At 38.3% G+C, this 23,693-nt stretch overlaps 1 protein-coding gene across 2 annotated transcripts in view; it reads left to right on the top strand.

The window, feature by feature from the left end:
* The first annotated feature begins 523 nt into the window (after positions 1–523).
* Positions 524–23,693, top strand: part of LOC136755552 (netrin receptor UNC5C) — a 158,553-nt gene continuing 135,383 nt past the window's right edge. For both annotated transcript variants that reach the window (XM_066712241.1, XM_066712240.1), the window contains exon 1: positions 524–1,038. In XM_066712241.1, the coding sequence (XP_066568338.1) occupies positions 924–1,038 (115 nt within the window). In that variant the 5' untranslated portion in view covers positions 524–923. The remainder of the gene's footprint in view (positions 1,039–23,693) is intronic.

Genomic DNA, 23,693 nt, shown 5'->3' with positions numbered 1-23,693 from the left:
AGGTTTAATTTATGTTGAGTTTGATCTCTTCTGCTTTTCTTAAACGATGCAGCAGCTATTTTACATGTATCCCATTCTATTCACCTGGGTCTACACGGCTTACATTTATCTTCCTGTTATTAGAAATGCAACACAGTCCATTGCAATCCCATAGAGAGTTCATTTTGCTCCATTTTATCTGCCTCTGATACTGATTATAAAGGAAAATACCCTCACCTGCCTGTGACTTTTTTTCCCAGGGTGTAAAACACACTGATGTTTGACATTAAAAATTTGAATACTGTGTGAATGATAAACCTATCAACAGAGACAAACAGCATAAACACACTTAAGTGTTATGAGGCAATTATTTACATTCTGGAGAGGCAGAGAGGTGAAATATTTTTCTACATGGCAGAGCAAGAAGAAACCCTATTCCTACATCCAGCCCGGATCTTTACATTCACCACAAGAAGGCAGGAGTCTGTTAGAGCTCCATTGGCTGGCGAAGTGTGGCTAAGACAAGGACTCCTCTCCAGCTTTCTCCGCCTGGACTAGAAAGAGACAAGCAGAGTTGTAGCAGGATGCCCTCTCTCTGTTCAGAGTACGAAATACCAGCCGTGGACGCACTTTGACAATAACATGAGCCAAACAATTCAACATTGACCAGTCCCTGCAGCCTGTCCTGTTCATTGCGCATTAAAGCCAACAAACAAACGGATTTTTCTTTTTTCTGTTGTTGCTGCAGTCTTCACAGGGAAACTGTCTATGCTAGAGGGCGGTGGCATTTGCTCTACAACATTAAGTGGTGTGACACTAGTCCTGGGACCCCCTGAACCTGTTTTCTCTGAGCCAGGACGCAACAAGAAGAAAGTGCACTTGCACGTTTCTATCTCAAAGCAGCGGATTTTGTGCAACCAGGGAGTTGTTGCATTCTTCATATAATGGGGAAAAGTGAACAAACTGCCTATAGTGGAGTAGGACTAGGATACCTATTGCAAATGTGCATCATACCTGGACTGGCGGTGCTGCTGGCCATCAGTCCTGCGGGCGCTCAAGGTAAGCAGTGCGCTGTGCGATGTGCGCTACACGTTTGATTTGGAAAGGCATGCACAGGACCTGTTTTTATGTGAAGTACATTTTTCTAAATTCAAAATAAAAACGAAGAAAAGTTGCATGTAGCCGTTATGCCGACACCGCAAAGGATCATTTATGTACAACGTGAAAACGAGGGGGTCGTTTAATTTACTCCGGGGGATCCGGCGGAAAAAGTAGCTAAACTTGAGCTGGAAAAAGCAAATGTTTCATTCTTTCTCTGCACCACCAACAATGTGTTTAGAAACATATATATTATATATGCACCTACACAGTTGATTGTGTGTGTGTGTTGATCAAAAATCAGGCACTGGCTGTATATAGTTGTTTTTGGCCGTTACAGAAAACTAATCCAAACGATCGCTTATATAAAACAATATTTTATCATACAATCTTTTTAGTTGTGCTGATATAAGCAAGCGCTCGCTGGTAGAGTACAGACCATGCCCTATCTCCCAGACATCGGATTAAATGCAATCTACATGAATAGGGAATGTGTTTATGTATGAAAGCCAGAGTTGGTGAGAGTGAACGTCGGCATAGTCGCATGTTTGACAAGCTGCTTTTTTCCCTGATGCACTCCTAATGAGCGCAACTGTGTGCAGTCACTGCAGATGTGCAAGTGCTCCGAGTCGATACCTGGGCTTGTCGGCTATTGGGTTTGTATGGCAGAACCGGCCTCGGGCAAATCAGTGAAATGAAAGAGCGACGGGACTCCGGCTCACTTTCACGGCAGTTGTAAAACGAGGAGGAGAACCGCAGCAGTAGCGGGGAGCAGGCGGAGGCGGTGCGGTACAGCCGGCTGCGCAGCGCCAGCACTGCGATCACTTCCCTGCGCAGACAGCATATTGATACATATTAGACACAGATGAACGTTTCGCGCCTTTAACACGTCATAAATGAAATGGCAAAGCATCATTTTAGTTACACTGTACAATATAACACTGGGTAAAATCATATTTAATCCTAGTCTTTATTATTGGGGCAGTTGCATACAATTGTAAAGTAGTTAAGTAGGCTACTGGTGATAACCGTACTATGCTTTAATCTATGAATGTATATATAAAGATCTTTATGTTTGTATGTATATGTATATTTGTGTGTGTATGCACGTATGTGTTGCGGGTCTCTGATAATATATAATAATAATAGTAATAGTAATAGCAAGTAGCACTGGTGTTCGTTTTTCGATCCATTCTGATAAATGACGTGTATTCTGTATTTTTTTCAACATACTTCACAGCCCATTTTACACCATTTCGCAGTATAGCCAACTTCAATACGTGTCCCATCTTGAAATCATTTCATTTTGCGAAACTGCCTTTCATTTGCGAAGTTGTGCATTGTTTGCCTTTCTATAATCAATCTATTTCTGTGTGAATCTGTTGTACACAACAAGTAGATTTTTTTTTTCTCCATCCGATACAAAATGTGTTTCAGTGTTCAGTCCATTATGTGAAGGGCAAAACACCGTAGCAGTTTGATTGCCGTAATAGGCTATTGATTGCATCTTACAGTATTATATTTTAAATATCAAATAATGGCGGAAAAAATCTGGGCATGACTGAAATGTTGTGTGTGTCGATATGGATGAAGTTTTTTTTTCTCTCTCTCTCTCTCTTTCCAAGAACAGGTTTCATTTAATACCACATGAGCTCAGGAATATGTATATTAAAACTATTGCTTAAATCCTGTTGACATAAAAGGAAGGTTATTATCCGTTGAAAAACATGCATATTTCAATTGTGGTAGCATTAGATTATTTCCATATAAACGAGTGGTAGGCCAGCTAACTCGCAACGTTGTATCAACCTACTGTTAGGTGGGTATTCATTTCTGAACAAAAAAAATCATGTAACGTTGTACAGGCCGTAACACAACAGTTAGTTTTTTTTTTCTACCAGTTTATTCTGCTGTTGAAAACATGTCCCAAACTGTCAATACTGCTTTTTATTGGGCTGACATAGTTTGAGTGATGCAAAAAGATGGCATCCAGGATATTGCAGAATCCCATTGATAATGCTGCTAAATTACGAGCGCACTCTCCAGCCTGACATGCGGTGGCACTTAAGGGCTGCAAGGAAATTAATTTCACCCTTTTTATTCAATATATAGCCCACATCAAAGTATTTTATATATTCGCTTAAACGTGTTAGGGGTTTTAAGAGATTGAATAAATTGAAATCTTTTCATTCAAGCCTCCGTCGGCTATTGTAGAGAATTCCTCAGGTATCCGTTTTGGTGACATTGGCACTCTCTCAGAGTTTCATATTAACACAATTGGACAGAAAAATACCTTCTTTGTGGAGTACAATAGTTTTTCATTTCACTGTTGGAGAGCTATTGGCATGCAAACCTCCTTCAGACAGAACATTGTTAAGAATTATGATACATAATTAGCATAAACCATAAAGGCACACTAATATGTTGAGTTAAACATCTAAAGTAGGTTCACGATCTATAAAGTTTTCTTAGGGCTCCCAGCACTAAAACTATATATATATTTGCATTTATTTATTTACAACTGAGGAAAGAGATGTGCATAATCTTATTTCTACAAATATAATCATAAACCCAATATTTAAATCTTAAATATAATAAATAAATAAGTGGTGTTCTTTTAACTCCGGTCATGATGCAAGCAGTACATATATCAGCACAGATATCATTATTATTATTACAACAACACAATAATCATACTAATAGAGACTATTCTATATACAAATGTGGATTGGCAGCAGTGTTTTGATTAAAAACACAAGAAGGGTTTGTGATGAGAGTAGGGTTAGGAATCGTGCAGGCGGTGGCCCTAGTGGCTGTGCTGTTAGTACAGTAATTACTGTCAGTTTCATTAGCTGCTGTTGGCTCTTGAGCGGTTGTGCAGTAATGAGTATGTCTAATATTTTTTTTGTTTTCAAAGCCTGGGATCAAGAGCAGCAATTGAGAATTAGATGAAGGCATCTCTGTCTGGAGCCCTCAGAACATAGTTCACATAGCAATGTCCTGCCGAGTTGTGGCTATATGGCACTCAGCAGCTGGGCGAGGGGCTACTGTAGCAGAGCCAGATATGCTTGAAATGTAGGTGATTATCATTAACTCGTTACTGGCCACTCACTGCAGCGCATTTTTTCCCTTTCAGTGGGTTACTATGGAAGATGCAGAAGAGGTGTGATTTGGGGTGAAGTGGTTGCTTATATTGAAGTGATGGTGGAGGATGTTAGTCAAAACTTGGTGTCAGAATCCTTTTGTGAAACTCATTTGAGTCCTTTCGTTCTTCATCGGATGTTTGCGTACTTCTTTCCTGACCAGACTGATATTTAGCTACATAAAGAGTTTAAAAGCTAAAGGTTTATTACTTATTGTAAAGTGAGTGATGCAGTGGGTTGTTGTTGAGTAAAGCTCTCTTAAAGCCCTGTTATGACATCAGATACTAGTCAGAAAGAACTATCCTGCTGTAGACAGTTTTGATTGTCTTAAAAGTATACAGTTTTTGTTTCTACTTCCACTGAAAAGTAGTATTTTTTTAAATCTAAATGCAGAATAATTGTGATTTGTGTGCAGCAAGAAAAAAAAATTCAAAACCGTTGCAAATCCCGTGGTTGTTCAAAGTCATAGAAATTGAGTGGCCTGTTTTGTGAAGTGGACCTGAATGTTCAGAATACATTCCGGTGTGGTTTTGGTCATTAGACTGACATGCACCAAGCTGTCAGAGGAATGTTATTTAAAAATAAAAAGACAAAGTAAATGGCCATCGCTTCTAACAGCACTGCGACAGCATAAAACCCTTGGACTATTAAAAATCCATTAGCTAAATCCACTCTCACTAACAGTTGATTGTGTCAAACAAACACACGTTTAAAACTCTTTACAATAATGTGGTGACATTTTACATTCCTTAAAAGGCAGGTGGTTGCTTATATTGATTTTTAGTTTTCTTAAAAGAAGTACAAACAGACACAAATCAAACAATGAGACGGTGAGCACCAGTATTTCAGTGTTGTGGCCTAAGCTGCAAATGCCAATTATAGAAAACCCAGAATGCATAGCTCCTGGCAGACCTTTCCAGTGGAAACAGCTGTATCTTGTCTGCATTTGAGGCCACCATTGCAGATTTTATCCTGCTTAAATTGAGCTCCCCATACTTACAGAGTCCATTCATATTTTCTTAGGTCCCACTGTGGTCTTTACCAAGAACCAAGTTTCTGAACAAAATATTATGAAAGGTTAAATCTTTGTAGTCTAAACAACTGCTATATCTGCTATATAAATACCGTGCCTATAGGAAGTCTAGATCCCCTTTCAAAATTGTCAACTTTTGTTACATTCAAATTGTTTAAATGTTTAAATTTAAATGTATTATTTTATGTATTCTACACATACTGCCCCACAACTTCCAAGTGAAAAACATAATTTAGAAATGTGAAGTTTAATGTAATAAAAATAAATAATAGCAATCCTAAATTAGCTCATGTGTAACCAAAATCAATTAATTTGTTAATTTGTAGTGATTCAAATGATTTCTGGGCAAATGCAGCAGTTCCTGTAGGTTCCCTCTGCTGTAGTGCATTTCAAAGCAAAGACTCAACCATGAGCACCAAGGAGCTTCCAAAAGAACAAAAAGAAAGTGGTTGAAAGGCGCAGATCAGGGGATGGGTATAAAAAACATCAAAGGCCTTGAATATCCCTTGGAGCAAGATGATTATTAAGAAGTGGAAGGTGTGTGGTATCACCAGGACCCTGCCTAGGTCAGGCTATCCCTCCAAACTGGTTGTCTGAGCAAGAAGGAGACTGATCAGAGAGGCTACCAAGAGGCTAATGGCAACTTTACAAGAGCTACAGACTTTTATGGCCAAGACTGGTCAAATTGTGCATGTAACAACAGGATCCTAAGCACTCCACAAATCTGGCCTGTATAGTACTGAAGAAAGCCCACCTTGAATCCTGTTTGAATATGCAAAAAACACTTGGGAGGTTTTGTAGCCAATGTGGCAAAAAGTTTTGAGGTCCAACAACACATACATTTAACCTTTTGTCCTAGATTCAAAGTGTTTATGTTTGGCGCAAACTCAACACAACTGTGAAGCAGAGTCCTGACCTAAATCTAATCAAAAATGTGTGGCATGACTTGAAGATTGCAGACTATCATCGCTGCCCAAGGAACTTTGACAGAACCTTTGTAAAGAAGAATGTTCAAATATTGCCAAATCTTGATTGCAAAGTTGGTAGAACCCAAAAGTTGTATTGCTGCCAAGGTGCTTTTACCAAGTATTAACTCAGGAGGCTGGAGACTTTTTAAATTATGATTTTTCAGTTTTGTATTTTTAATATAAAATGGTTTTCACATCTTGACAGTGTGGAATATGGTGACTAGATAAGTGGAAGACATCCTCATTTAAATGCATCAATCTCAAGCATTCACACAGCAACATGTATATAATGGAAATAATAATTCAAGGGGGTGTAGATTTCTATAGGCACTGTATGTTTTTCACATTTTAGGTTTAGTATGTGGCACATAATGACATGATGTGCATTCCTGGCCTGTTTGCATTCCACGTTCGCTGATTGTTGTAAAATTATTGTCATTGCGTGTTTGGAAATATATATACTTATACATTTGTTGAAACTGCCAATAAACTTTTCAGTTTACCATCCCAGCTAGTGGACTGACGAAGGTCCTTATAATAAACAGAACTAAGAGTTGGAAATATTGCCTTCGTCTCTGAAATTCCCAGCTCATTTTATAGTGATGATAGATCACCTTTTGGGAACAAAACACTCGTTCTTTGGTTTAGAGTGTTTTATTGTGTTGCTTATCAGTTTTATATGACCACAACGTACACCGCATACAACTACAGAGCAAGGCTTGTTATAACAGCAGCTAAATGTGAGAGGCTATTTTACATTACTGCTTTGAATGGATAATGTTAAACTCCAAATAAGAATAAACTGCTGAGTACATAATCCTCTTGGGCACTAAAAGATGACATAATCCCCATCCTGGAATCCAGCAGAGGCCATTGTCATTGTCTGTAATGGGAACTCCAACCATTCTCTATCCATTAAGAAGTCGATATTCTAAGAGAACATTGTTTCTGTCTAATTAATGGGCCATAGGTTTAGCTACTTATGAGGTGTATACATTATAGTACCACTTGGGATTGAGTTCAAGGTAAAGTTGGTGCTTAAAGTGAATAATTACATTATTTTTCCACATTTTGTCCCCTCTCTTCTTCTCCTGGGTGAGATTTGTTGGAAAAAAGTGCAATTAATGAAATAGTTAAACACCAAAGTTATTGTTCTCAACTCTCAATAAGGATAAATGTAGGATGGTAAATGCTCTGTGCTGAACGAGCCATAAACAAGGTGACTATAACTCAGTCGCACATCGCTGTGTGCCGGCTGCCAGCTGTGGTTGAGCAGAGAATAAAGCCAGGATTTGCCTTTGATTAGATGCGTTTGTCATCTCCAACTCTTGTTAAAGCTGAGCGGGAATCAGGGAATTCTAACCTGTGCTCAATCGGCGGGGAAAGAGCCGCCTTCCACCGATTCGGAGAGACAAGGGCTTTTGCTTTGCACCTCCTCCTATGTGCGGATCCCTGTAGACAGCATTAGCACTACAAGGCAAAATGAAACAAGGCATATAACTGTTGTTTTTAACCTGCTGAACCCAGTACAAAAGAGAGGGGCAAGAGTCATGTTGTCATCCCATTTGCTGCATCTCACGGGTAGCCAAACAGATGCCTGCGTTTGGAGCTGAAGTGGTTCTGTTCAAATATGTATTCTACAGTAGGAAGAAAAAAAAACGGCAAAAAGGGGGCAGTCAGCTTTTATTTCTGTGATGCACATTGTACTCTCTTACACGTTGTTCTCTTCCCCAGAAACCACGGGAAGGTGGTTTCGTTTTAATTCAACATTCACGCTTTTTTGGCAGTGGGGAAACAAAGTGCTACTGTATGCCTATTCAGAGAAGTAATGAATGCAAAAGGAGTAAGAAAAATAAATCTAGCTTCCCAAGAGCCGTAGAGCTTAAATAAGTAAATCGTAAATTGGGCATGTGATGTCAAAGTTGTCCATCATTGTGTGTTTTGAATAATATTCCTCCGAGTTCTCTGTATTTATTTATTATGTTTTTATGTGTGTTATTGTGTCTTTGGATAAAAAAAGGAGAAAATGTCTGGTTGTGGGTTCTGATAAATTGTATATTTTATTGTCTTAAGGGAAAAAAAACAATGCATTTTACAATGTTACATATAGGTCTAATGTATTACACTGCAACATAAACACTTGAAACAGCAATGGGATGAGCTGCAGCTAATTAATTGTGTGTGTGTGTGTGTGTGAATTATTTGTATTAGTAGTATATTTGGAACTGCACACAGGTAAACATCTGTGAAAGGGATAGTGTAAGAGATGGTGCTGAGAGGGTGATGTTTTTTAGTGAGCTCCTGTGAAATTAGAGAACCTGAGTGGTAATTAATCACTTACTGTCACACTCTTTACTCGAGGCAGGCATTGCTGTAGAAGTTCCAATTCTATTACCAGTCCATTAGTGAAACCCAGCACAAGTACCTACAAGTACATTCCAGCGTTGGAGTGGCTGACCTGCTTATCATGAAAATGGATACCCCACTCCATGAAAAAATCAAAACAAAAAGCAAACACACAACAATTTAAGGAAAACAAACAGAAAAAAGCAGTCATACATATTCAAATCGCTGACGGGAAGGAGGAGCATAAAGTAAAGCGTTTGCTTATTAGTATTTTATTTTTTTGCCTGATAATAAAATAAAAGCAGATCGCTTATTTATTCATTTTAATGTTGGGGCACATTGTATTACAGAGCAGGTCATCATAAGAAAAATGGGCAGATGTTCTAAATATATAATTTATATGGTAATTTATATGGTATATTTCAGGATAGCTTTTAAATGTGCGTCACTCATGGACCTGTGCGTGCCTTATTGTATTTCGATTTTTAGTCAATTATAATTTAATATCCTACTCTTCACAGCTTACTGCAAGTCTGGTGTTGCAAAACGTACATTTAATTAAACTAAAGGTCACTCTAAGAAACACTAGTGCCAGACAGCAGAAACTAATGCTGTATTTTCTGTGTCATGTATACAGGCTGGTCAGTACCTGTATTTAAATATGGCTGACTAGTAGCTCAAGCATGATTGCAGTTCTGATGAGAGACAAAAAACTGGAATCTACTTCAAGGGGAAGGGATGCCAACTGATTTTTGTTTTGTTTTGATTTGTTTCCATTAATATGCTGAAAGTAAATGAAACTTGGCTCCTTACAACCTCAAGTACTGTAGATTCTCTTTGGCGAAAATCCATAATTGTTGGATTGTTTCAAATTTTCTGTTAATGTGTATTCCACTTTTTATTTGTATCCGAGTCATGTGACTGCTGTCTTAATGCCCTCTTCTTAGGTTTCCATTAATATAATAGGAATATACTAAATACACACAAGGAAGAAAATGAATATTTTGCTAACTAAAGAAGTGTGTAATGTATTCCCTGCCATTATCAAACTTTATTAATGTTCTGTTCTGTGATTTCTAGAGAGAACAAAGAGTGAACTATTGTTTATGGGTTTGACCATCGACCTCATCTTATTTTTAAAAACATGTTCTGTGCTTCTGATAGACAAATATTACTCAGTGTGAGAATTCCCAAGTTCTGTAGTCATTTAAGTTTTGTACTTTGTATCAGAATGCGGTGAATACTTTTGTATGTATCAGTTTATTGTTTAGTAACTAGTCATATACTATTTTTCCTACCATATGTAAAATCTTTAACTCTGAAATGCATAATGTCTGCATAAACGTAGAACCAAACTTCATAATACACTTTAATAGTTTAGTTTAAGTAATTAAATTAGTCTTAATCATCCTGTTTATAGAAATGTGTCCATATTATCATCTACATATCAGTTCTAATCCTGTTGAGCCTCCGATCCAACAATATGTTTTTTAAATACAAATTATGAAATATATTTCTTGGAACGCTGGTTCTTATTAACCATACTTAGTATTTATAGAACCTGAGGTATAACTTTCCATTCGGTAAGCAAATTCTGCCTGTTCCATCCTGAATGCAGAACAGTTCTCCTAAATGTATATCCCCAAAACCATGTAATACTTTTTTTCACCACTGAACCAATGTCTAAACTTGCCTGAAAAATGGAAAATGTTGTGTAAAGCCTTAGTGAAAAATATCAGTCCTACTGTTTTATTGTTAGACAATGAGTTTGGCACCATCCATTCTTTTACTTTTTAAGTGTATTCAAGTGAACTGGATTTGGACAGTGAGGTGGCAGAGCTGAAACGCTGATGAACAAAAAAAAATCAGATACTATTTTAGAACCTTTATAGTTGCACAGTATTTTACTCTTATTATAATTTGGACCTCAGACAATACCCTTCAACATCAATGCAGGCAGTTGTTTGTTGGCACACTGTGTGTCGGTTGAGTGCAGACACTGTTTGGCTCGTGTGTGTTTGGCTGAGGGATAACACCCTGGGCACCAAGAGGTAATGGGGACTCAAGCCGAGCTGTAGCCAAGGGGGAAACTGGAAAGCCATGGATACACAAGAACGGCTTCTCTGCTGCTGTGCTGCAGCCGTGCAGAGAGACGCAAACGAGTCGGGTGGAGACTTGCTCATTACATCTGCTGCTGCTTCCACCGAAAGCAATGACCATATCAATGGCCATAAATATATGACATCTGATACCATCCCAGTCTGCTAACCTTTGGTTGGAGCCAGAGTTGGACTAGCGTCAAAATGCCATTGATAAAATGTTATATTTTTGCTGCTCTGAAAAGTTGCCTCTGAGGTACTTTTCCAATTTTTGTGACTCTGGGATATGAAGGGTAGAGATGCATGCACAGATGTTTTTTGATGAATATTATTTTATTTGTTTATTTATTGCTGGTGCTTTTCTGTGCCATGCTTTGTGTTTCCCCAAGCCTCAGGGTGTGAGTGAAGAAGGCAGATGGATAAAAAGCATCAAATGTAATGGAAAACAGAAGTTGTTCCTCTACTTTTCGACTATTAATTGCTTTTAGAGATGTAACTTTTTGGTTACAGGTCCCTAATTTTAGTAAAACAAACAACGTGGTGACCGTTACAGGTTTTTAGTGCAACTTCATCAGTATCGGGGTTAAAAAGTCCTGTTTGCAAACATCGACAGCAACTCACAGCACTGACATAATGAATATGAAACCGCCATTGTCTGCTTCCTGCCTCCTGCCTCCTGCCTTAATGGATATTTTTTCTTAGTTTGTCCTCCTTTTTTAATGAGTAGATGAAAGTACCAAATAGATAAATGGATAGCCTTTCTTCGTTTTATGGGCTTTAAATTAAGAGCTTTCTTTTCGAGGCCTTACAAAGAAGCAGCGTGTTCTGGATTACATTAACTCTTAACTAACAATGATAAGATTAACATGCCATTCCTCCCCACTGTTTAGGCTTTAAACATGCTCCAGAAGAAACCCCTTGTCTGTAATTATAAACCTTGGATCGTGCGACAGTTCATTTTGGTGGATTGTACTTGTTTGTGATTAGGTTGCCTCCTGAAATCCTCTCCTGACATTAAACAGAGGAAGTACTTCCGAGAGAGGCCTGTAATTACCAGCAGCAGGTGCCCACACTGGAATGCCAGAGCGATGTTTGAAGATTCACAAATATTGCTTTGGGAAAGACTGCAGTCTGTCAGTTCTGATCTGAGAGAGGCTCAGTGGAGGAAATGCATTCCTATCCTAAGGGAAGGGATTCGAGTTTAAAAGGATAAGACTATTGTATTTGATGTTTCTGCACCATAAAATGTCACACACACCAGCAGAACTATTTCAAAAGACAGAACTGTAAAGGCTCCAAATTTATAATCACATTTTGCATTCTCTTGTTTTGTTCTGCTTCTGAGGTTTCACAGTCGCCGAAGTTGAACTGCGAACACAGAAGAATGTTTTTAATTATTCTGACAAAATTAAGACAATGTATTCCGTAAAAGAATGTGTAAAATTGTTTTGTGTAAGATCAGGAGAGTTGGAGGAAATGTTTGTTCATATTAAAAGCGGGGTTTAATAGAAAGCCTTATGCTGGATCATTGAGTATGATCAATACTTTCAATGGAAGTTATATTTGTATGTTGACTTAATCTAACAACAATCTAATCACTTTGGACTTCAAACACCTAGACTAGAACAGTTCTTTGGCATGTAGATCTCAGGAATGAAAGTTGACACTAGCCAGTAAAGTTCTTCCTCAAGAAAAACCTCAAGAAGAAAGGTTTGAATACTGCTAGGTAAAGCTTTATGTATAATGTCAATCCATAAAGGTAAATCTATTTCATATCTTTCTGGCTGTAAAGACCCTGCCAGGACATTTAATTTGTAATGACCATTTAACTGAAGATTCCTTTGACTGCAGTGGAATTTGCCCTATTGATTTTTCAGCTATGCTATTTTCCCGTGATTAAAGAAATTCATATCTGAAGGCCGAGATTTATTTATTTTTTCTTCATCAGTTGTTTTTTCAACTAGTTTGTGAATCAGATGGGAGATTTGGAAATGCTCAAAGCAGGCCTTGAACAGGAAGAAGCAAATGGAACAGAGACAGTTATGCAAGCATTTTTAATAGTGTGTCCGCAATGCATAGGTAAGGGTTGCAAAGAGAAACCTACTTCTACAGAATTGACATCTTTGACATTTTGTAGGTAACTAATTAGGCACCAAATATGCTTCTATAGTGTCACATCTTGGATCGAATCAGATCCCAAATCATACTAAAAAGGCAAGCATTTCACAACAATGTGCTTACACAAAATTAGGTGCTTATCTTACATTTGCTCCTTCAAAAAATGTAGGTACACTCAGTAGACAACCTTCCATTAAGTTTCTTTAAATTCATAATAAATCGGTCACACTTAGACAAATGTATAGTCATCTGTTTACACATTTTTCCCTGTTTGTGATGGATTTAATATACAGTTTATTAGGCTAGTGAAAGTCATTAATTGAAGGTTCCCGTTTGGGTGTTCTTGCGTCCTGGTTTCCAGAAGAGTTGGGCTGATCTCTGGCTAAGCAACTTGTTAAGTTCACAGTGATTGAGTGCCTGTTGGCATTGAATAGCTTATCCACTGTACCTGCAGATGTGTCTGTTGAATAAACATGTTTCTGAGCAACTGCACAAAATCCTTTTTAGATAATTTGGTTGTGTAACAGCAGTGGAATTGTCCTGGAAACTAGTTTTCTATACTGGAGTATAATACAAACAGACTGCTGTTTCCATATATTTTTGATTCACCCCTCTTACTGAAGTGTTGGGTGTTGTCTTAAGGGGCCTCACCTCGGGTTTGATGTGGATTGAATTATGTTTCGGATCATTTGGAGCAGTGTGTGAATACTCTGATAGTGACTTAATAGCACAAGGATGCAGCTTGAATAAAACTGACAAAGACCACTAGGAAAGTCTACGTTTGAGAAATTGCTCTGTGAAGGCAAATGCATTCTGGCTCACTTGGAAATAAACCACTACTAAACTCTGGAAGTGACATACTCAAACCCAAAGCAACTACCCAGCCTTGTCGCTTTGTTGAAGCCCTACAAACTACTACCTGACAGTGAAAATGTGTTCACTACAATATGCAATAATCTCTTGGTATGTTCCAGTTATTCATGTAAAATGTTCTCAACTTTTGAATTATTTTCAGGGTGGCTTTTTATTATTGTTAAGAGGAAGCAATGATATAGTTTGAAAAAGGACACATGCTTCATAGATCTATGCATTTTATAGCAAGTAGTCTAGAAACATAGTGCATAGTTTGATGCAATGTCCGGTGAATATCTCCTGAATAATGCTAGTTGTGATATGGTTTTTAACGTTTAATTGGGGCATGTTCACAGGATATAATTTGATATAAATATAGTCAAGTATTGTTGTAAATCCTGTTCATGTTAGTAGGCTGGGGCATTTGGAACTGTATCATATGATTTCATATGATCTTCAAAAGCTCTCCCTCCTCCTTTCCCTTCTCTACGAAAAAAACCCGAAAACTATTTAAGCTCGCCATTAAAATGTAGACGTCAATTATCATAATTCTAGGATCAGTTTCATGTACAGCTTACAATGTTCTGCTTGTACAAAGTGAATTTACGAGTTCATCCGCTATAAAATGTAGCCATTATGCCGTACCTCTGAGCAGACATGACATATTCTCCAAAATGAGCCCGGAGCTGGTTATTAGGCTGGGTATGAAGTATGCTTCCTTTGTTTTTAGGGTTGTTTTTTTCTTAATTTAATGATTTACAAGTTGTTTGGCTTTCCCATAATGGTCACCCGGGCACTGTGGTGTTTATGGAGTGAGGTAAGGGCTGGAAGGGAGTGCAGTGCATTACAGTATATTGCAGTGTCGAGGGAGAGCACCGATGGAAACAGGCAGGAACTAGATCTGGATAGGAGAGAGTGGACGAGCAGATAGGGGATATTATTAGTTTTCCTTGTTTCATTTTTCATTTCATTACAGACAAATAAAATACCAGTAATCATAATAGAGAAGGAGGCCACAAGGGGAATGGGCAGAGGCGTATATTAATAACGTGCAGCAAAACGTGTAGTGTGAAGTTTTAAGCCTTACAAAGAGTAAACGCTATTTCAGTGTATACAGATCTCAGATCTCTTCTTTACATCTGCAGCTTCTTATCCCACCTAAAAATAATGTCAGTTTAAATAAATAAATAGTAGAGTCAATGCTGTAAATGCTTATTTTTGTAAAATTAGTTTAATTCCTGTTTCTGTACACTCTAAAATTGGTTGTAAGCAGATTGTAAAATGTCGGCTATGTGAGATAATTCTTTTGAGCTTCTTGTCCTGTTGAGTAGAAATCAGTGTCTGGGATGACACCCCCATATATAGACAGTTAAAAGAAAATTAATAAATAATAAATACAGCAGTCTGGTGAAAGGAACACTTAGGTACACAAAACTAATGGAGTTACGAGAGAGTTCAAAAGAAAATAAGTGTGTCAGCAAATGGGCTTTTGCAGGCTGTTAGTGGCTATATATATATATATATATATATATATATATATATATATATATATATATGGATTAAAATGCAGTGTACAGAGAAGAAAAGGGTGGAAAAAAGATGTACACTAGGTTTTGGACAACAGTCCTTATTCATCTGTGTGAACATAAAGACATTATTCAGTTACAGAAAAACAATATACAGAAAACAAGGTTGGTGGAAGTGAGGTAAAATGATCTGCAGGATTTTGAACGGTTCCCCACAGATTGTGTCTGGGCCTGTCTAGGCTTTGTCATGAGTGAGATTAAGTCACTAGGTCTGACGACTTCTCTGAGACATATGCAGTTGTTATCTGTGTTTTGTTTGATTTAAAATTCACTCTTGAAACTTCATAATTTTGCAGTGATGTAAAGGTTTGCATAAAGTAAAGAAAGTACTGAATTAAATCATTTTTGTCTCCTGGAGCCTGCTAAAAGTTCAGTGCTTTTTCATTGAAACTAAAATGGTTTATTACACAGCCACACTCATGAAATTTGCCAAAAACAACAAGAAAGGAAACCAAAATATGAGACGTGAAGCAGCTTTCACTCCAAGGACTGTCCCCTTTCAGCAGCCTATTCCCACCTAATCTCCAAAGCCTTAATTCGCCATTAAAAAGCACAATGCAAAATGTGTCTGAATCAAAGCTTTCTAAACCACACATTTGTATTGTTTTTAAAGGCTTTGCTTTCCTTCTTAATAATATATGAGACTATGTCCGATAAACATGTTTAAAAACTGTCAGTGAAGTAAACTTTCAGAACCTTGTTTTGTCAGGTTTATTTCAGACAATTTTATGAACGTCTGAAATTAGATGTTGGAAATATTTTAATTTTTTTTTCAGTTATGGGAAGTATAAAATGGAACTGAAGATGGGGTAAAATAATAGGAGTAGAGGGGACCACGGGATGCTCAAGGATCGGTGTAGACTCTGCTAAATGTCTGGTTACTGAATCTCCCGTGGCGGACTGCTAGCAATAACATGGCAACCACAAGGAGGAAGTGCACAGAGAACCATAGGACTAAAAAGAGTTGTCTGACTATGGGTTAAGAACAGAATGTACGTGCCTCAGTCTTGGGTGGAAAAAATAAATTGTTCTATAAAGAGGGTAAATGGGAACAGAACGAGTTATATGAAAGAGGGACTGAAAAAGTGTACATACACCATGTTGAATTTCCATAAAAAGATCATACCTTTTAATTTAACTGGAAAGACCTATTAGAGAAAAATCTTATTCAGTTTCTTAATGCACTTGAAATTCTCCTGCTGTTTTCTGTAGCATTAATGTACAAAAAGGGGTCACCAAAATTGTATACAGCCACATCCTGTTTTATTATTCGGATAGGAGATTCAGTCGAAGAAACTACTCTATTGAATGATTGCAACAGACTTAAAATTATCTTAACATGTGTTGGGATTGGTTTTGACTGATGGACATTATCTCACAGACATTTTGCTCTATTATGGTTTAGATAAAATAGGCAGCAGTGTGGAGTAGTGGTTAAGGCTCTGGACTCTGGAGTGGAGGGTTGTGGGTTTAGTCCTAGGTGGGGGTGTTGTACCCTTTAGCAAGGAACTGTACCTAGATTACTCCAGTAAATGCCCAGCTATATAAATGGGTAAAATATAAAAATGATGAGATATAAAAACAAAGAAGTTATATAATATAACAATTGGAAGTCACCCTGGGTAAGAAATTGAGTAATAATGAAATGATTAAGAAGCATTTAAAAAAGTGGAATTCTGTAGGGGCGCGTGTGTGTGTCTGTGTGTGGGGGTTAAGAGGATTTGAAGTTCGGAGCCAACCAAAACAAAAGGAGATTACAATTGAGGAGCTAAGGTTGAGTAACTTCCAAATATTTCCAAGTGTTGTGTTTGAGTGTGGGTTATTAACTCCCTCTGACAATTTTCAGAAAAATGACAAGAGAAAAGGGCGAAGTGAACTATGGGCTTTATCTCATTCAAACAGCCTGCCCCCAGAAACATGATCTTGAGTTGCACATCAGTCAACGGAGGAGGCTTTGTCTGCTTTCCTATTTTTTTATTACGAGAAGACATGAAAGTCGTGAAGCCCCGGGCCCCCTAAATATAAACTATGACGGGGAAACCCATGTTCTTGAAGGCCCCGTCACACAGTGGAAGCAGTGTGGGGGCAGTAATAAGATAGCTTACCCGTAACAACGCAGGGAACCTGATAGCCCCACTCTGGTATTTTTATCAGTATTTTGGTAGGGAACGGACGATTACATCCTGATGCATATTAACATAGTAACTTAATTGACTTGTTTATGGCGGAGAGCTGGGATGAAGGGCTTTGGCGGGGGAAGGGGCAGACGGTACCCTGTGAAAGGGCTGGTGGGTCCTTTAAGATTAGATTAGAGCCCCTAACACATCCCAGATGTTCAGCAAGCCAGTTCTAAAATCTCTGTGTGATTTCCTTCAATAGCTGCAGTACAGTAATGATTTTTTGAGTTTCATTTATTTATTGTTGAAGTCTAATTTTAGGATTGAACAGCATATCCTTTGCCCATTTTCCACATGTCTTTGATTTATATGTTTATAAGATTGTTTGGGGTGGAGGAGCAGGCGGGTGTGAAGATGAAGTATTGCAACGGTAGTCTGCTCTACCATTGCAATACTCTCCCCGCTTTGTTCTTTACTGCGCTACTTAGAAGTGCAGAGTGAGGAATGCATTCATCATCATAATCAGATTGCTGTTGTTTCCAGTTTTTATAAAGAGGAAAACGAGCTGATAATGATTTACTAACTAGCAACAAACAGCGTGGATGTAAGAGTAATAGATTTAGCCCCCCTGAGGTGTTCACTAGAAGCTTTGCAATAATATCTCCTCGTTTTCTTAAAGGGAAACAAAATGGCACGCGCTGAGCTTTGTACAGTCTTTTTTGAGTACTTCATGATTCATTCATCCAGCTCAAAACAATATCTCTGAGACTGGAGCTGTGTGTGACCAGTCTACCTGTCCAACCAGGAGCCAGGAAGGTGTAGATGCAATTCTTCAGCTGAAATGGACCTGGTGTGAAAGCAACTCCCTGACAAACATGGGTCTGGCCAAAACTAATACCTGCATATCTATAATTAGGCAAAATCATGTTGTGTCGTCGCAAATCAAGTGCTTCCTCAGCGAGCACTTAATGTAACACCGCATTGTAAGCAAGTGCAGGGGTTTAATCTCGACCCGTGATGTGTTCGCCAAACGAGGACCTGCTAGCATTCAGATTGGTCTAACAATGTTCCTATTTGCAGTGTCCTCCTACAGGCAGCAGCTGACCAACCATTACCGAGGAGTGCAGCATTGCAATTGACAGACCCCACTGTACACGTCTGCTCTCCCCATGCATCCCTGCATTCTAATCTAACTAATGCCCCCTGTGCCAGAAGCAAAGTGAATTAAAACAGAAAATTCAATACCTTATCCATTTTACCGCTAGTAGTGCGCGCATTAGTTGTTTTCTGGCTTGGTAATTATGTTACACGACATGGATGCTGTAACAATTAGGAACTAACACTCTCTGATGTCGTTAATCTTCTCCATAAGGGGTTCAGATGTTTGGGACTCGAAACGGGGGCTTTTTTGGATTAAACAAAAATGGAATGTTTAATTAAATTGAAGACTCCTCCGTTTCTTTTTTCTTTCTTTCTTTCTCTTGCTCAAATAATGTTTCTTTCTCTTTGTTAATGGTCTGGTATAGACGTCAGCTGATCAGCAATGCTAGTGTCATTGAGCTGCTTTTATTTTATTTCCAGATTCTTCACCGCATTCACTTTTCCCCTCCGAGCGATTCTGAGGCCGGCTGTGCGTGGCTTTCTCAGCTTCGCTATCCACAGGCGTGTAGGGTTTCCTACGGACGAGAGCATATAAAGTACAGACCCAGTCAATAATGTGTCTTGAATGTACGATTATTTCTCTCATTTCTCTCCCTGTCAAGTGCAGCTCTCCTCATTCCACTCATGCTGTAGAGATACCCCCTTCATTATGTCAGGCTCCAGTTTCACCTGTCACCGTTAAAAGCTGTCATTGCAAACCGTGCTTTACACACAAAAAGGAGAAGTCTCATGCTGATCCCCACTGCTGCTTCAGCGACGTGTAGGTTTAAAATGTCCTTGTTTTATTTTAATGATGTGATTTATTTATATATTTCTTCTTTAATTTATTATATTTGTGTGTCTTGGGGGGTGGCATCTTGGAGAGGGACCCTGTGGCATTGAGGCAGACATCTCAATAAGCTTGACTTACTTGCTGTTTGCATTGTTCACCGTGTGTTATAAAGTAAACATTAGCACCGTCATCTGAAAGAAATGTTCCTCGTGAATTTAAGCTAATATGACAGAGCATCCACTGTTTCCCAGAGTGACAGCATTACAGGTGGTGCAGAAAAACAAAAACACTAAAAATAGGGCTAAGATGTGATAGATAACTGTATCAAAATAAAAGTTCTCCAGAAAAAACATTTAACAATATGATGAGTCTGGTTTGTTTGGGCTCAAGGAGCAAAACAGACACTTTCTTATCAAATCAGTTCTCGGCTGATTCCTGCAATGAACACCTTGGTAATGCCTAGCATACTAATCACAATGAATAATGTGGAGTGAGACTTTTTTTTAATGGCACACTGACTTATGTGTTGTATGTATTGTAGATTCCTGAACTAGGGGGGGGTTCAGATCTTTGCCGTAATAATATTGCATTGCTGCTGATGACAACTAAAAGTAATCCAAGATTGAGCAGTGTGTAAAACCAGCGTTATGTTTGTGGTTTTTCTATGGGAAAATGTAAAATGTTTCTATCGAACTGGGGTGTTACATTTGAAACTAATAACCACATTATCTGTAATTTGATATTTCAGTTTCTTCGATTTCTATTTAAAACATTTGTCTGGTGCCTATTCATACTGATGCATTAAAACGGGCACTTCCGGCCCGTATATTGTGGGAATCTCTGGTGTCGACACAAAAGCACGAAAGAGAACCAGCGGAGGACAAGTTATGAGGTCTGAAGTTCATATGTTGCTTTTTGTGCTTCTCCTAATGACCCCCGCGGAGTCAGTTAAATCATTAACTTCTCTGTCCCTGAAAGAGTATCCTACCTGCTGGCAGCGTCCGTCCTAATCAATTTCTCCAGACAAAGTATCCATGTCTCGGGCTCCCCAGGGGCTCGCTGTGCAGCACTGCTCCAGCCTCTAATGGGGACACTACCGGAGGGAGTCTTAATTGTCCCTGACACCAGCACTAGAGTTTTGTCTCCCAGCGTATCCATGCCTTATATCTCTGTCAGGAGGGGAGCAGAATTCAATTAGGGACGTGTCAGGGGTTGGATTAGAATCCTTGTAGAACAGCTTCTCTTAAAAGAGGACAGGTTGTTATCATCATGTTTGAGAAACAAAATTAACCCTTTTTGCAACACACACTCCCATCTTTATTATAATAATTATTATGATGTGGAAGAAATGTGGCCAAGTCAGACTTCTTTAGAAAATGTCAGATGCCTGTTCTCAGCTGTCGCCGGTCTAATCCAGGAATCATTTGCTGGTTGTCAGGGGAAGTCTTCACGGGGGTTCGGAAGTGATGCTAACAGTCAATCAGAGAAACTGCAAAGGGTTACATGTGACAAGTCCGCAAAGGCCTGGGTGTAGAGGCTACAGCCACTTCTGTGTGGTGCCTATTGTGGTGGAATTATAGATAGCGCTATGAAAAGGTACACATTATTCAGCCAGATATTTGTACAGATTTGTCAAGTATTTTCAGATATATTTATTTATATGTTATAGTGTTGGAACTAAGTATGTGTTTTTAGTTTGTTTTATTCTGGTGGCGTATGTTCTCTCATTATTGTTAATCAATTCTACAAATTAAAATGAATTTTAGTTATTACAAAATAACATACCGTACATATTTTCAGAATGAATACAAAGGAAGTGTTCTAGCCAAGATGATTCTCCTGACGTTTTTCACGATTCCTGCTTTTACTGATCCTAGCAGCCAGTAAAAGCTATACATCTTGGACCTTGCTTTATGTCTATTGTCTATGTGAAATCTCTGGTGGAGAGAACAGTGTGTGATACATTGATCAATCTTGCTATGAAAAACACAGTAAGGTAAAACTGAACAAGGTAAAACTGTGAAGTAGGATAGTCAAAACATGCCTTAGCTCGCCTTTGATGCCTGCAGATTTTCAGTAGTGCCCTTTAATGGGACAAAGAACGCATTCATATTTTCCAAAATAACTGTTACGTTACTTTCTCATAAAGGCGCTAATGCCTCCCATATGTATTTTTAAAGGGATTCAGTTTCAATACTTAACAATCATGTATTGACAATATACTACATGATGCATGGCACTGCCTCTGCTTCCTCTGTTGCGCATACTTAAAGTTCCCTTTGCAGAATATTAATACCTGTATTTACTGTGAGGCATAAATACAGCACCTACTCTGTACATTTGATCTTTAAATGTCTGTATTTGGGTCTGTCTGTTATTAGCTAAGTAATCCGCCTAAAAATGGCATTTATGGTTCCTTTCATATTTGTGGTTTTGTATAAGTTTAAAATGGCACCAGAGTCTCACACGTGTCCAATTAACCTTGTTAAATCTTGTTAAATTCTACCCTGATACAGTGTAATTGCTTGGCTTCCAAACCAAGCACATAAATCTCTGGGCCAAAATAGAAGTCATGGCCTACAGTATTCAAAATCAAATGTCTATAAACGATTCAGCTTAATGTATGTAGGATTATTTTCCTTTTCCAACAAACCATACATGCATTCTTAACTGATGTGACTAGTGACAAGAGCTTTACTTCTGGATGCAAACAATTGTACAACTGAAACATACTGTTGTGGTATGCTGGATTTCAAAGTCAATATTTACATTTCTTTACAAAAACACTTCTCAGAATGTACAGGAACTTGTGAAGTATTTTTATATTGTCAATATGCATATTTGAAGAACAGCTTCATGGTTAAAAGTAGATACGAAAATTTTGGGGAGCTTTTAAACATCGAACACTTATGAATCTTATGCATATAAAGAGTGATAGCTGATATAATATTTGCTAGCTCCTTAAAGAGGTCCAAAACATAGATTTCATATATGGAATCCAATAGTTTAATGGAATCAAAAGTGGGATATTGTTAATCTTGACTATTCTTTCAATACAAAGGTCTTTATGGTGAACTTTGAGGCAGGATATCCTGGCTTCTCTCCTCCTCTGAGACATTGATTTACTGAGTGACTCCTGGGTAAACAACTTCATTTCCTCGTTTGTGGCACTAATATGATACAGGTGAATGCCAATGTAAAGTGATACACAGACTCTCAGTTGTGCATTGCGAAGTAATTAAATCCTTAAATAAACATACACAAACCCTGCTTTTGTGATAAAGCTGCCTGAATTTAAATCATGTCTGTCTGAATCCAGAGAGGTGCTTTTTGGGGGTGTGGCGGGGTGGGATTATACTTTAGTCAGTAGCAGTGTCGACCGGCTAAAATAAATTGAAACAACATCAGTAACAATGTTTGTCAAGGTTTGGTCTTTATTTTCTCCAATGTTCCTTGAGATTTAGGGTCTGATATTATGGATATGCTACCTAAAGCCATATTTTAGCTTGTAATTGTGTGTGGCTAGTGTTGGTCTTACAATTTGTCACAGAGTAAAAAGCTTTTTGCATTTGTCATCCTCCCCTGAAGCAAAATTGCATCAGCAGAGGTCTGACCAGATGTTTTAAATGGGCCCTTGTTAAATTGCCCTCTAGCGGACAGTTAAGTCAGTGGAGAGAGAGTGAACCAGCAGGGTTGTGTTGCTGACAATGGCTGCTTTTGTTCCGACAAGGGATTGAACCTTTCTGACATCATCCAGCGTGAGATATAGGACTCCCTTGCTAATGGAATAGATTTTCAATATGCTTGGTACTGCTGCCCACGGATGTAATAGAAGGCGACACTTGGGGCTTTATTTAGAATCATGGGTTTAATTTAGTCTGTTTTCTGTAAGGCATAGAAGTAAAGAAATTAGTTTGGTTAAAACAAAAAACACTACAGTTGAAACATTGCTCATGGTTGTTTTTTTGCTTTTGGGTTTCTTTAGTCCTGTGCGGTTTCGTTTCAGTGTCCCATCGTTGTAGCAGTTACATGTTAAATGATAAATGAGTGTGTGTCCACCAAAAGCCTTGGAGAAGTTGAATAGTTTTTTTCAGCTGTTGAACAGTGTTTTTTAAACCAAAGGGTACAGAGCCCAGTTCCCAGCGACTTTGGTTTTGATCCACCGTATTTCTGGTTATCATTCTTTGAGATCCCTGTATGTTATTTTTAATTCCAGAATGATTTACTGTGTATGAATTTGCGTGGGGGGGTGTAGGTTGGAAGGTCGGGAAGTTGAACTATGCCCTTGTTCTTAATTTGAGCCTTAAATATGTTTGTTAGGTTGCTCCCCGAGAATGTACTGATAATTACACAGACTCCCACTCTGCAGTTAAATTATGGGATGATGAACTGTATTTATTTCCATGCTTGGCCTATAGGCT

The sequence above is a fragment of the Amia ocellicauda genome, chromosome 8 (genome assembly GCF_036373705.1).
Source record: "Amia ocellicauda isolate fAmiCal2 chromosome 8, fAmiCal2.hap1, whole genome shotgun sequence".
In the NCBI taxonomy this organism is placed as follows: Eukaryota; Metazoa; Chordata; class Actinopteri; order Amiiformes; family Amiidae; genus Amia; species Amia ocellicauda.
Note: the sequence above shows the minus strand (reverse complement) of the source record. Positions and strands in the feature narration are given on the sequence as shown.